Raw genomic sequence first — 15,081 nt, 5'->3', positions numbered from 1 at the left:
TGGCCGAGAGCCAGGAAGGGCCTCCCCGGAGGAGGAGGAGGAGGAGGGAGGCGCAGAGCGGGAGGGAGGGAGGGAACCCCAGGGGTCATCTAGTGACGGCGCCCCAATCGAAAATTTGACTTAAAAAAAAAATCTTTCGGATTTTTTAATTTTTCCCGCGGCACACCAGGCAACATCTCGCGGCACACTAGTGTGCCGCGGAACAGTGGTTGGGAAACACTGCCCTATAGGAGGGGAGGGAGCGGAAAGGCTGCAATCTCATCGATTAAAATACCATTTCCAAGGCTTGTCCTCTTCTCCACGTGTTTGGGCGGGCAGCAGGATTTTTTTATAAAAAAACCACACACCCCCAACAACCACAGAATAATAAAGGAAGCAGAAGGAAAGTGGCAGTAGTAGGTGGATTGCAAGCCCCTTCCTTCCAATCGCAGCCTCCTTCGCTTGTTCATCTTGGATCCTCCTCTTTCTCCTCTCCCTCACTTCCCCCCACCCACCCCGGAGATCCCCCTTCTCTCCAGACAAACCTCTCCGAAGTCCGCGCTGGGTGCATCCGAGAGAGACCCTCTTGCCTCTTATGGACAGCCTCCCCCCGGGCTCAAGCCGCGCGTCTGCCGAGGGAAAGCGGGGCTGGCTTTTCACCTGGCCGTGCATTTGCTGCCAGGCTTGGGCCGTCGCAGATCTACCCGGGACTCGGAGCGGGGAATGCTGGACTGTCCGGAGAGTGGGGCCAAAGGAGCCCCCATCCACACGAAGATCTCCTTCTCCATCCTGGACATCCTGGATCCTCAGAAATTTACCAGGAAGAGCAACCCAGCAGCAGGGAGAAGGGAGAGCATCCCCCACGCGGGGCAGCGGGAGAAAAGTTTGGGAAGAGTTGACGTGGAAAGGCACCCGAGCAGCAGGAGGAATAAACTAGAGGCATATCATGGTAGGCGGCGCGTTCTGCTTTTATCTGATCCGCGCGGTTTGGCTGGGTTTCAGGAAAACTTCCGAGCTGGCTCATTTCTGGAAAGCAGCAAACGATGCTTCCAGGTGTCTTTCTTAGCATAACTTCCAGAGGGGGTAGTGGGAGGGGGGGGAGAGAAAGGCTTGTGTAGCCCATTAAAAGTTTTAATACATTATTGCGGACTAGTGTTTTACTGGGATTCACCATCCCATGCATATAGCCCTATAGAGCTGTGGCTATTGAACCGCAGGGGAGCGTGTGAGACTATCCCAGGGTTGCTGCTGTGCTTCTTGATGGGACACCAAGCGTGGGAATGATGCGCAGCAACGGTTAACTTTTTAGTTTGTGGGTCGAAGCGGGGCTTGGCTTGAATCCAGTTTCACAGAGCGTACTAGGGTTGGAAGGGACCCCAAGGGTCATCTAGCCCAACACCAGTTTGTTGGCTGAGAGCGCAGAAAGGCGGCTTTTCCTTGGTAAAACTTTAACCCCCGGGGGCGGAGGCTGCTTAACATAACTTTAAAACAAACTCTTAACCCAATACTGGGGTGGTGCGACGCGGGAGCAGCGGCCTCCGTCTGCCCTTAAGAGGTGCAGGCAAGGCGGAAATTCAACCGGTGAAGCTCCTGCACTGATGGCAAGCTGAATCTCCGCCTCCCACCTGCACCTGTTAAAGACACAGGACTTGCCGTGAATTAAAATACCGATAATGTTGTGGATGATGGATGACGAATCCCCAGGGTCTGGTGAAGGAAGTCACCTTTTGCTTTTCATTTCTGTGTACGTGTGAATCCTCCTCGCATTCAAGACAGGGTCCGCGGCGGAGCTAAACGCCTGGATTGGGCTATTATTACGGACGAGGTGCATCCTCACTCCCCTCTCTCGCTTCCTCTCGGGGCCGCGGAAGGTCGCAGCTTTCCAGGCCCCTCGGCCCGGCTGCGTTTCCCCTTTAAGAAGCGGCGGAAGGGGACACGGCGAGCGCAGCGCGGTCCCCCTGGCCGAGTCCCGGCGGAGCCCGCCGCGCCCCCAGCCGGGTCTGCGCGGGAAGCTGCAGCCCGGCGCGATTGTTTTCGGCTCAGCCTGGCCGGATGGCAGCCTGATTGGCAGAGGGACGCGCCGGGCGAAGGACAAGCGAGATAATTGTTCCTGTGGCCTCCCCCACCAGAGGATGCCTTCGCTCCCCCTTGATCGATATCCTATTACCGACTCCCGCGTATCTCCTTCCCACAGCTTGCCGGTACCAACTTCAAACCCCTTCCCCCCCGTCTGATCCTAATATTGTTCGATTAAAACTTACCTTTAATAGATGACATCTATCGATCCGCCCCTTCACAAATCTGAAACTCTATTAGTGCGGCCGGGGAAAAAGAAGATGGAAAAGAACGGGAAGGAGGGCGGGGTGGGGGGTGGCGAGAAGGTGGAGGATTTACTTCTATTTAAAAAAAACCAAAACCAAAAAAAGTTTTCTTAACTTTCCCCCCTTTCTTAAAAATATCTGTATCTCCTGCCATAATTAGTTCCCCAGTTCTGAGATGATAATTCTGGTGGAAGGCAGTGGCGTAGCGTGGGGGTGCAGGGGGGGGGGGCGGCCGCACCGGGCGCAACATCTGAGGGGGGGGGGCGCTAATCTAGTGGAAGAGACTCGAGTGCTAAAATCCACGGGTTAGGGGGCGCAAATTACTTGCCTTGCCCCGGGTGCTACGCCACTGGTGGAAGGGGCTGCCTAAGAAATGACAAATTTGGATGGGGCGGTAAAGCAGACACGAGTCATTCATTCATGACTCAGGCTATGTAGAGTCTTGCGTGTTGTCTTATCGGCCCGTCCATTTATTTATTGCATTTATATGCCAGCTCGAGGTACATAGTTCTTCCTCCTCCTGATTTAATCCCCACAACAACCCTGTGAGGTAGGTTAGATTGAGTCAGGGACTGGCCCACGTAGACCCAGCGAGCTTCATTGCTGAACCTGGTCCCCCGTAGTTCCTTAAGCGTTGCACTGCACTGGCGCCCATCAAAGCTCTTGTCTTGTTGGGCAGAAGCCCCCTTAGGTACACACCAAAAAGTTGTTTCCCTCACCCTCATATTAAAACACATTCCTACGGCAGGTGGTGGACTCTCCTTCCTTGGAGGTTTTTAAAGCAGAAGTTGGATGGCCATCTGTCATGATGCTTTAGTTGAGACTCCACTATCGCAGGGGGTTGGGCTAGCCTATATGACCCCCGGAGTCCCTTCCAACACTATGATTCTATGAAACACCTTTATTGAAACTGGAAGTGCCTGGGCTCAGGCATGCCTGGAACTGAAATCAAGGTCCCTGCAGAGGAGGCATCAGAAGCCGGACGGGTAGATACCGAGAGGACAAAATGAATCTCTGCTGGGGGAAGGGGACGGACATGTTTAGATCCCAGAAAGAAAAACAAGTTCATTTTAACGCTCACATCGTAAACATGCTTTCTCTGAAGTCCGACTGATTTCGAGGCGGTTAACTTCCAGGAAAGCATATTTGGAACCCAGATCCTCTTTTACTTGTCCATTTCTGGTTCAGTTATTGACTTGAATGTGGAAAGTTAACTTTATTTCAAGGGTCCAGCAACGGGGATGCACCGTATTTGGCAATTTCCCCCTCATCCCTGGCACCCTGTACGTCCCGATATGGGACACTGGCAACTTCTCGGGGAGAAGGCACTCTGCGTATGCTCAGCGGCACTAATTAAAAAGTCAGCATTGCTCGTGACTGGCCTTTTTTGACTCTATGCGCACAATTTTTTTTTAAGCCGCAGCGCATGTTTCCAGGGCTAAGACCCTCCGAACCGTGTGTGTGTGTGTGTGTGTGTGTGTGTCCGCCAATGTGGTGGAGCTGAACTGAGTGCAGCGTCCGCTCCATCGGGCGGCTCACTAGGCCATGTGCGCAATTACGCGGAGACTGCGATGCGGATCCGGGCGGAGAGGACCCGCTTCCGGGCAGGGAAGCGGCCCTTAGGCGGGTCGGGAAAGGCCCCTGGCCTCATTCTGTCCTTGTGTGTCTCTCCAGATGGCAGCAGCAGCGGAGAGAGCGAAGCGGCCGCCCTGGAGGCATCGGAGCACGAGGAGCCGGGCCCCGCGCCGCTCCCCTCGCCCGACTTCCCTCCCTCCTCGTCCTCGGACCTGGACGATTCCGGCTCGCCTCCGCCGCCGCCGTCGTCCAAGAGGCGCCGAGCAGAGCCCAGCTGCGCCAAGCCTCGCCGGGCCCGGACGGCCTTCACTTACGAGCAGCTGGTGGCTCTGGAGAACAAGTTCCGAGCCACGCGGTACCTGTCGGTGTGCGAGCGCCTCAACCTGGCCCTGTCGCTCAGCCTGACCGAGACGCAGGTCAAAATCTGGTTCCAGAACCGAAGGACCAAATGGAAGAAACAGAACTCCGGGGGCGACGGCGCGGCGCAGCCGGGGAACAGCGCATTGCCCCCCGGAGGAGATGGCAGCCCCAGTCCGCCAGGCCCCAGCAGCCTGCCCTACCAGACTTTCCCCTCGTACGCCTCGGCCAACGTCCTCTTCCCCGGGGCAGCTCCCCTTCCCCTGGCTGCAGGAGGGGGACCCTTTCCCTCCTTTTTTAGCCCCACGTACCTGGCCCCCTTTTATACCCCTCACCTATAAGAGGAACCTGTTCCCTGCAGGGTTTGCAGGTGTCCCCTGCGCGGGAGTGAAGAGCAAACCCTCTACCGAGCTGAAGCAAACCGAGGAAATCCAGTTTTGACACTCCATCTGCTGAAATGTCCGTTTTCCTAAGTGTTATTTATGAGCATGTCCTCTAATATTCCACCCTGTGATCACCATTACCTAGTTATGGGTGCTTTCCTTTCTCCCCTCCCCCCCCTTTTTTTTAGTTTTGACTTTGTGGGAAAAGAGAAGGGGGCGAGAATACATCCCAATCCCAAACTTTTTTTAAAAAGCAAAACCAAAACTTCATCAGTTCCTTTAAATCTGCGAAAACCAGAGTGAGTTTCAATGCAAGAATATGGATTTATTTGAGAAATAAAGAGGGCAGCTATACAGTATTTTATATGTATAGGGCTATTCCTTTTGATTCTTCTATAGAGAATGAAAGAAGACACAAATGTGGATTTAACAGGCTGGAAGGACATCAAAGGTTCCCCCATTGTAATGTTCTCCTCCCTCTAGTTTCTGTCTGCTGCCCTGTGATGCACTGAGCCACTGTAATTCAGTTCCCACCCTTGTTAAATTGGCTAGATGCTGGACCAGTCCACAGTATGCACGCTAAGGTATGCATACTATAGCATACCCATGGTGCATGATCCTGTCTGAACATTACATCCACTCCTAGGCAGAAATACAGGATGTGTGTAACAGTGGAATATGCAAAATGTAGATTGGAAATGAAGGCAGTATTTTAATAAAATGTGCACTGGACTACATACGATCTTGTATTTAAAAGCAAATGTTCCTGCTTACTGGTAGGTCCGGAACCACCAGAGGGCGGTATAAACCTTATGTGGGGTTCAAGTAACTAGTGGGTTAATGTTAATCAGTGCAACCCTATGCACATGTACATAAGGACTGCACTCCCAGATAATTGTGCATAAGATTGGACCATAAGTGTGCTACAGACTACAACCTCAACCAAAGTAGAGATCCCATTCTAGTCTAATGATCTGAAAGGGTTTTGTTCATGTACAAGAACTGGTATTGTGGGTTTTGTTGTTGTTTTGGTTCTAAATATATACTTCATATGTAAAAATAGCACCTCGTACGAAATTGATAGGAATAGCACCAAGTACACTATAAGATACTGTAGGCGTTTTACTACCTTTTGTGTAGAAAGAGAGCAATCACCACTACTATAAGCACTGGCTGCAGATCTTTAACCAACTCACACCTCCTTTCACGCTAGTGCCTTATTGCTACCATCCTGCTGACCAGCCAAGGCAGGCAACAGTTACATTAAAGAATAGTAGGGCTGTATGTGTGCCGGATCCTGAAATTCAACATGTCTCTAACCCAGAAACCGCAGATTGCACTCACTTAGCATACAGGATAAGGCAGGCATCGCAAGTGTGGCCCATAGGTACAATGGTGCTCAACAAATCCTCTGAGTCTCTCTCCCATTCAACGTCCCCTTGGTCATGAGGCGCTAAATTATGGTTGCCTTTTTATCCCTTGAAAATTACATAGAGCTGAAGGAGGAAGTGTTGCTCCTTGCCTTTCCTCTTTCAGCTCTATGTACTTTTCAAGGCTTAGATTAATTCCACTGTAGGTGGCCAAAGCAGGTGGTGCTCACAGCACTTGCTGAAAAATGTGTCCACAGGCTCAAAAAGTTGGCGGCTCCTGGAATAAGGCAAGACGTAGATCTTGTAGAATGTAAGGACATCTCCTGTTTGACCCTATAACAAAGACAAAAAAAAAGTTGATTTGGGTTTCTGGAAGAATATGCATTCAAGCCATTTCCCAATGAGGCTTATCTGCAGAATTTTGTCTTTAGGGTCCAACTTTTTCACTTCTGAAGATCATGCTCATCCTAGCCCTTTGTGGTACAATACTCAGTTCAAGTTTTTGCCCAGGAGGATGGTTAAAAATACACCCATATATATATCTTACATTGTCTATATTCTTTTAAGGGTAATACAGTTTTGTGGTTTTTTTTGTTGGATGGACAATTCTCTTAGCCCCATACTTTGATTGTTTCTTCCTTTAAAAAAAAAAGTGGGGGGAAGACTTAATTTAAAAAAATGAATATGTCTACTCAAAAATCCTCCTGGGTTCAATGGGGTTTACTCCCAAGTGAGGGGGGGGGGGGCTAGGATTGCAGTCTTAACAAAAGCCCTCTTCGGGTATTATGTAGTTGTGTAAATCATGTACATGAGCACAGTAGCAAGAAGTACCTGTGCCCCCACAATTCCAGTTGAAGTGGGGATGCTCCTGTATTTGTGGAAGCTCCCAATGCATTTTAGAACCCTGGAAAAATGGTTTTGCAACCCTGTGCACCCTTTACCTGGCATGTAAGACCCACTGAGCACAGTGGGAGGTAGCTCATGAGTAGATATGCATAGGCTTGCACTATAAAAGAATGAGCTACAAATCAGCAAGTCCAAATCTTGCCTCTGCCATCATGAACACATTAAATGACTACAGGCAAGGCACTCTCTCATAAGAGCATAATAAAGACCTGCTGGATTAGGCCAATGGCCCATCTAGTCCAGCATTCTGTTCTCACAGTGGCCAACCAGTTGTCTAATGGAAGTGCAAAAGCACTTTTCCCTCCTGCGATCTCCAGCTACTAGTGCTAAGATGCATACTGCCTCCAACAGCATGGCAGAGCATAGCCACTGTGGCTAGTGGTGAGAGGATTCAGGCTCAATTTCCCCCTCCTTCAGTCCACTTTGCAACATTTTAGATAATACTGTGGGCTTCCTTACAGGATTATAACGAAGTAAACACACGTGAAAGACTTTGAGCACTGAAAAATGCTATACAAATGTTTATTATCACACACATTGGTGTGGGGGGCGGGGGAGGTAAACATTGGTCCAGAAGGCTATGAAAGTAAGAGGTCCAGTGCACCTGTGAATTCTCTAAATGTTCGCAGCATAGATCATTCCTTGTTCTTAACTTGTATCAACTTGGGCTTTCCATAGATGTGCCACAGCAGTTCTACACTGAATATCCTGGCCTCGCTGTTTCCATCTCCCACTTTCTGTATCCGTGCTTGTATATTTATTTGCCAACAGAGAATATAACACTCCACACACCTGATGAAGTGCTCATCAATTTGTGAAAGCTTAAGCCACCACAAATCTGTTAGTCTTTAAAGTGTCAGAAGATACAGTGCTTTTGCTGCAGCGGAAAATATTACCGCCCTTTTGGCACTTGAAATTTAATCCTTACTCCTCGGAGCCTTCAAAGAAATAACCCCTATGCCCTCTAGTGGGAATTCCAATGGATGCACTTATTCCTGAAATGGAGACAGGACCAATAAAAGATTCTTTGATTAACATTATTATTTTTTAACCTTGTGAAGTGTGTTAGTGAAACATACCATGATCTACCCAGGCCAGTGCAGGGAAGTTCATAACAGAGATCTGAGTGTCCGTTTCAGAGTTCCAAACAGTACTCCAGGTGAATGGTTCTTCACTCTGGGGCTGGCTATGGGGTGCTGGTTGCCAGGAGCTGAGGCAGCCTCGGAGTAAGCAAGCAAGTGGGTGAGGGAGCCCAGCCAGCCGGTCCACCAGCCCCTACTGTTGGGAATGGATGGACCAGCAGGAGGCCAGGCAGGCAAGCAGCATGCTGACCTTTCTTCTGCTTGCTGTGTGCAATGCCTATCTGGGAGCTGAGTGCCCGGCACCAAAGGGGAGCCTTTCTGCTATGCAGGCCCGGCGGCACCCGCTGCTGCCACTCAATGCGAGTAAGATGCTGGCTTCATGTTCACCTTTGACTAGTCTCCGTCAGGCCGCTAAGGCTGGGGGCATCCTCTTCCCAGCCCCCTGAAGGGCAGCATGAGGAGGCACCTCTCTTTGGGGCAGTAGCAGCGGCTGCCCAGAGGACTCCCAAGGAGCGGGAAGAGGAGTGGAGGCTGAGGGAACATTGCACAAGGGTGGGTGTTCAAAAATTGCGAGAGGCTGCTGGTTCTGCAGGCAAGGGGTGACATAACTGGGCTTCTGAGGCTTGGACTGCATTTCCTTACACGGGAGCCACAGAAAGGATGTAGTTGGTCATGGAGCCATGGACTCAAAAAGGCTGAAAACCTCTGCTCTACATTAAAGGTATGCTTCCTACCCGACTTCTTATTTCCTTTTCGCCTAATACGAATTAGGTACATGATTAAACTTTAGAAACAGTAGCCACTGTTTGCTTTATCTTCCACAACAAATGATTAAAGAATCCTGGCCATGAGAGTCCGCAACAGGGTAAGTTTCAACAGGTAAGGGAGGTGAGAATGATGGTTTGGTTATTCCCCATTTTCTAGGAACAGAAAAATCTGTCCAATTTGATTTCTCTCTGTTTCTCATTTTTCTAATCTTAAGTTCTGTTCTCCACATTTTCACATCAGTTTGCAAAGTCCTCATGAGAATTCACCAGCATTTTTCAATTGTGTATGTGCACAGGCAGCCAGCTGCGGCTGGAATTTCCAAGGAAGAAGAAAGACTCAACCTCAACCTGCTCTGATTTTTCTTTTCAATAGAAAAGTGCATTGTATATCAAACTAATGATTAAATAAATAAATATTCATAAGTCTTTAGTGGAAATGTATCATAGTATATGCATTTTTGAATGCAATTTCACTTAATGCCCACTTTTTTTTGCCAAACAATTTCTCCTGGTGAAATGCATTTTTAAAGGTTCTTTTCACTGATGTATGCTTTTTTCTGCATGCTTTATTAAAGTGTATGCATTTTTGGTCCATGTTACTTGGTGGGAGAACTGCACTGCAACGTTTGGTGGAGTGTGAATTCTGAATAATGGCTATGCTTTGGGTAGCCAATTGATTTGGGAAGTGCATATTAGCTATGTTTGCCTTTAAATGCAAACTGCATTGAATTTCTCCCCCAATGCTACTGCTTAAAAAGGGTTTCAAAACTCCTTTTTTTTTTTTTACATGTGTGTAACTGAGGTGAGTATGGGCACCTGGTGCAGTCTTTACTAGAAACTAATGGTGGTGTGATACTTCCTCTTTTTTTGTTTTGTTTATCTCGGTTTTTTAAATCTTGGTTATGAACTTTAAAAACAAGCATTTCTTCCTAAGCAGCTATTATAATTATTGGATCTCTCTCTCCAAAGACAATGTATCTCATCTTGCCCAGCAAATCCAGGACTGTGAGTGGCAATTCACTTTTTATGTTCCTAAGTTTCTATGTCATTGATTTTGTTTTAATTTAAATTCAATTCTTTTTCTATGTAATTTATTAACATGTAATTTGATTTACATTTAGATAAATTAAATGCAATTTCTTTAAATGTAATTTAATTGCTTTAATGTTTGGATAATCCGATTTGACAATTTCTTTACATTAATTTCAATTTAATTTAATTTAATTTCTTAAGATGATTTCAATTAAAATCTAGATTTTTCTTACTCCTAATCATGCCTCACTTGATGAGATGTGTAAGTGGGAAAAGCAGAAGAACACATCTGCAGCTACTAGCAGGTGTATCCAGAATAATATTGTTGCACACCACCCAGTCTCCAAGCTGTGTGGAAGACCAGGGGTTCCAGGCACTAACCCAGGGTTCATGTTTCCTTTGGAATGAAGGACAGCAGAGACTGTGGTGTATTTATGATATACAGTGGTGCCACGCAAGACGAAATTAATTCGTTCCGCGAGTTTTTTCGTCTAGCGAATTTTTCATCTTGCGAAGCACAAAAGCCCATAGCAATGCATTGAAATTCAATTAATGCGTTCCTATGGTCAAAAAAAGTCCAAACAAAGCCAAATTTGGTACAACAAGAGTTTATTAAGTGCTCTTTAAATCACACATACTGTAAAGAGCATTTCAAAAATTGAAGGAACAATAAATTGAGTTTCTAAACATGACAGAAAAACATTTAAAAATCAACAAAGTGTACAGTACATTTTCTAAGACTCTGGGGGACAACTCGAAAAAGGTTCCTCTTCCACTCTTTGCTTCTTGCTGAAGAACCTGTCCATGGTCTGCTGCTTCATCCGCCTTTTCAGCACCTCCCTGAACGGCGTCATGACCCTCGTATCAAAAGTGTTTGCAAGGTCATGTGCCACGTGCTTGTCAGGGTGGTGCCACTGTGCAAAAGCCTGCATATCCTTCCACTTCAGGCAAATGTCCCTCAGTTCTTTGGAGGACAGCCGTTCCTCAGTTGCTTCCTCCTCTTCCAGCCAGGCCTGCTCCTGCGCAGCCTCTGCCTGCAGTTCGACCAGCTCCCGGGTGGTCAGCTCGTGGTCGTGCTCCTCCACCAGCTTGCTGATGTCCTCCTCTGTGACCTCCAGGCCCATGGTCCTCCCCAAGGAAACAATGTCCTGCAGCACTGTTGACTCTGGTGCATGCCTGACCATGCTGTGGATTCCAGATCTCGTATTGAACCGGTCAAACCAGCCTCTGCTTGCCTTGAAGACTTCTGGCTCGCCTGAGGTTCCTGGCTGTTCCTGGACGAGGTCTGCGTGCAAGGCCTTGCCCTTCTCACAAATGACGGCCTCAGTCACTGTGTCCCCTGCACGCTGCTTCTCTTCTAACCAGATGAGCAGCAACTTCTCCACCTCCTCCAGAACAGCTGGGCGGTTCTTCACGAACCTGGTGACTCCCTTGGCTGCATCAGTCGCAAGGATCTTCTCCCTCATTTTCAGGATGGTCCCGATGGTTGATGGATTCCTCCCGTACTCCCTGGCGAGGTCTGTCACACGTCCACCCTGGCGAGGTCTGTCACATTCCACCGTCGTGCTTCCGGATGATCTCCTTCTTCATTTCCAGCGTAACCTTCACCTTCTTCCCCTCGCTGGCTTCTGCAGCAGCAGTCTTCTTGGGTCCCATGGCAGCACAGCTCCTACCTTCGCAAACCCAAAAAATAAATAAATCAGTGCTTCACATCCAAAAAATTCAAAAGCACCCAGCCACCCACCACACAGAAATTCAAACCCAGAACCAAGTCCTTGAATTCCAAACACACCAACCCCAAATCCAAAAACCCCCCAAAAAGTTTTAAAAGTTTAACTTACCGAATGGCTGCAAAAGAAGTTTTGGAAAAGCTTCAAAAATCACCAAAGTCTTCAAAAACCTCAACTATTCCCCCAGCCACCCACTACACAGAAATTCAAATACAGATTTTTTTTTTTAAAAAACAGCAGAGTGGCCCAATGGTCACAGAAAATCATAAAAATTCAGAAAAAAACACACAAGCTTCCAGATTCTTGCAAACCCCTCCGCAACTGTTCCCCCAGCCACCCACCACACAGAAAATCAAACCCAGAATTTTTTTTTAAAAAAACAGCAGAGTGGCCCAATGGTCACAGAAAATCATAAAAATGCAGAAAAAAACCACACAAGCTTCCAGATTCTTGCAAACCCCTCCTCAACTGTTCCCCAGCCACCCACCACACAGAAATTCAAACCCAGATTTTTTTTAAAAAAAAACAGCAGAGTGGCCCAATGGTCACAAAAAGTCATAAAAATGCAGAAAAAACACACACAAGCTTCCAGATTCTTGCAAACCCCTCCCCAACACCAAGTCCTTGAATTCCAAACACCACAACCCAAAATCCAAAACCCCCCAAAAAAGTTTTAAAAGTTTAACTTACCAAATGGCTGCAAAAGAAGTTTTGGAAAAGCTTCAAAAATCACCAAAGTCTTCAAAAACCTCAAAAAAGGCTACCACACCGCGTGCTATGAGTTGCTCCTCGAAGTCAAGTCACAACTGCACCTCTTCAAGCAATGCACCCTGGGTATTAATGGTTTTAAGAAAAAGGAAACAAACTTGCAAGACGTTTTCGTCTTGCGAAGCAAGCCCATAGGGAAATTCGTCTTGTGAAGCAGCTCAAAAAACGCAAAACCCTTTCGTCTAGCGAGTTTTTCGTCTTGCGAGGCATTCGTCTTGCGGGGCACCACTGTATGGTTTATTTACACATACAGTATACAACTTGAATCTACAATGGAGGGGTTCCTAGCATTAATACCCCAAGAGGGTCTTGCTCCTCCCGTACCCACAGCCCTGGATTGAAACAGAAATCAGACATAACTCTGTCACTCAGCCTGCAGCCTTGCTTCCAGCTTCTAGCTTACACACACTGGTCCTTCTTTGTGCTTTCTTACTTTGTACTCCTTCAAATCTTTCTTTTTCATTTTTTTAAAAAGTGGGTGCAGTGTGCATACCCCAAGCACATGATTTCAAGGATGGTGAAAGACTGAATGCTAACTTAGTATCCAAGATATTGCATATCATTTATTGCTCTATTTGGTTGGAACAGTTCCAGCCTGGATGATGATATGCTGCTTTCTGTTTGTTTTAGCAGATAAGATAAGATACTTAGCTATATAACAACAGGCTAAAGGTCAGAGTTTAGATAACACCACAAGTCCAATCCCTCAGTTTGAATTACAGAAGCAACTTCCCATTGATGTCAGACTGGATCTGGCTGTTGAGAGGTTTTCCAACAACTGATTAATTGCTTTCATACAAAACATGCACAATTTCTTTTCTTTTTTTTAAAAACAGTTTTCTAATACATGGTTGCATGTTGCCAAGAGGGCTGAAGAGTCAAAGAACAGAAGGGACCAAGAGTTATTGGGGTGCCCATAATTACATGGAAATAACTCCCAATAATTTGAATGGGATGTCTTAAACACAACCATGCAGTTGTTCCCAGGTGAATGGCTGGATTCAGAAATATTTCCCCAAGGTAGCACTTCTGGGTGGCAGAATTACATCTTCCCAGCACACTGTGCTATATATACAATGTAGTTGTATATAGCACCTATTGGATACATCCCATGATATCACCAGTGAACAACACAACTCTTCACCCTGTTTGTGGTGTTCTGTGGAGTTTTTAAAAGGTTTTCATAAATTGTTTAAAAATGTTCAACCTCTTATGGCACAACAGAAGGGTGGTAGGACATCTTGTGCATGTTTTCTCTTCTCCATATTTTCTCAGAGGTAAGCTCAAAATGGATTTTTATCAACAACTGGTTCTTTTTGTGAATGGCCACTGTTAAGAAGGAAAATTATCGCCCTCTGTACTTTTCTGTATTTTGTTTCCTTCTGACATCACTGTTTACAATACCCCTCCCACTTTAACCACGTACAGTGTGTTCCTGCTACAAGTGGTACCTCGGGTTACAGACGCTTTAGGTTACAGACTTCGCTAACCCAGAAATAGTACCTCGGGTTAAGAACTTTGCTTCAGGATGGGAACAGAAATTGCGTAGTGGTGGTGCAGCGGCAGCGGGAGGCCCCATTAGCTAAAGTGGTACCTCAGGTTAAGAACAGTTTCAGGTTAAGAATGGACCTCCAGAACGAATTAAGTCCTTAACTCAAGGTACCACTGTACCTGCAACTCAGGAGTGCATTGTAGTCCACAATAGTGTATGCTATAATAAATGTGCTAGACTTTAAGGTGCCACAAGTCTCTTTGCAGTTTTTTTTTTGTTTTTTTTTTTTGCTGGAACACAGTTACCCTTCTGTAAAATTACCTTAGTAGAACTTAACCTTTTCATAGGCCTTTAAGAAAAGTATCAAAAATCCAGCAAGGCTTCTCTTCTCTTCCTGCCTTTGGAGCAGGTTTTTTCCCCATTTTATAATCATTTTTCTTTTATCCCGTTCTTTCTAATTTATTGATTTCCAGTGCTAGAAAATATTATACACCCACACAACTGCTGTGAGTATGGCCGTTAACATTTGCTACAGTTGGAACAGATGATGAAAGAGAACTCAGTTGTCCTAATGGAGTGATTTGACCCTGCTGAAAAGGGAGAAAGCAGCTGGCTCAGGACTGGGGGAACTTTGCCCCCTCCAGATGTTGCTGGACCACAACTCCCATCATCCCTACTCATTGGAGTTCAACAACAGCTGCAGAGCCAATGGTTCCACAGCCCTGAGCAGGACCAAGAGGTTAACTTCCCTAACACTGCAATTCATATATGTTTAACTGAGAATACACCCAATTGAACTCAATCAAAAGGCATGTCTAAGATTGTGCTGTTCATCTGGCTCAGTGTAAAGTCTCGTAATCTATTATATTCTCACAGGAAGGTGAACTGAGGATTTCTCACACATCACAAAGGTTCTTAGACGTATTTTTGTCGGGCTGGAGGTGGAGTGATTTATTTATCAGCAGAACTCACATGTGTTACCTCATGGCCATGGAGCACTGCCAGGTTGGCAGACACCAAGAAACCAGGTGCCAAGAAGCCAAGTAAGGTCAAGGCTGGAAGAAAAGGCACAGAGATGGAAAAAGGTAAAGAGAGGAAACAGCGAAATGGAAATAGATAATGAAAAAATATGGAGGATGGAAGAGATCCACCTTGGGATTGTATGATGAATTGTAGGTTAAAAATACATAGGAATAATATAATGAATTATATGAGGAGAGGGAAATGATGGCAAGAAGAGGAGGATTTATAAGTGAAAAGAAGAAAGATTTATACTATTTTTACTGGCATTTGCTTTGTAAGTACCACCATGGCTTGCC

At 46.6% G+C, this 15,081-nt stretch overlaps 1 protein-coding gene across 2 annotated transcripts; it reads left to right on the top strand.

Annotated features, from left to right (window-relative positions):
• Positions 1 to 541: 541 nt before the first annotated feature.
• On the top strand, positions 542 to 5,335 carry NKX1-2 (NK1 homeobox 2). 2 transcript variants are annotated; one of them, XM_081193076.1, is made up of 2 exons: positions 542 to 928; positions 3,975 to 5,335. In XM_081193076.1, exons 1-2 carry the CDS (start codon positions 703 to 705, stop codon positions 4,571 to 4,573), a joined length of 825 nt encoding a protein of 274 aa, XP_081049202.1. In that variant the 5' UTR covers positions 542 to 702; the 3' UTR covers positions 4,574 to 5,335. The 2 variants fall into 2 exon arrangements, 1 of the variants encoding a protein (XP_081049202.1); XR_014007853.1 differs by lacking the exon at positions 542 to 928 and adding an exon at positions 2,006 to 2,180 and having other exon boundaries at positions 3,975 to 4,070.
• Positions 5,336 to 15,081: the final 9,746 nt, after the last annotated feature.

The sequence above is a fragment of the Podarcis bocagei genome (assembly GCF_964188305.1).
Source record: "Podarcis bocagei genome assembly, chromosome: 4".
In the NCBI taxonomy this organism is placed as follows: Eukaryota; Metazoa; Chordata; class Lepidosauria; order Squamata; family Lacertidae; genus Podarcis; species Podarcis bocagei.
This window is presented reverse-complemented; position numbering and strand designations above follow the sequence as displayed.

Excerpts from the sequence above, each read along its gene's own strand:
- NKX1-2 (XM_081193076.1), top strand. The coding sequence starts at position 703 with ATGCTGGACTGTCCGGAGAGTGGGGCCAAAGGAGCCCCCATCCACACG. Across the intron at positions 929-3,974 it reads TAAACTAGAGGCATATCATG|ATGGCAGCAGCAGCGGAGAG; the intron begins GTAGGCGGCGCG and ends GTGTCTCTCCAG.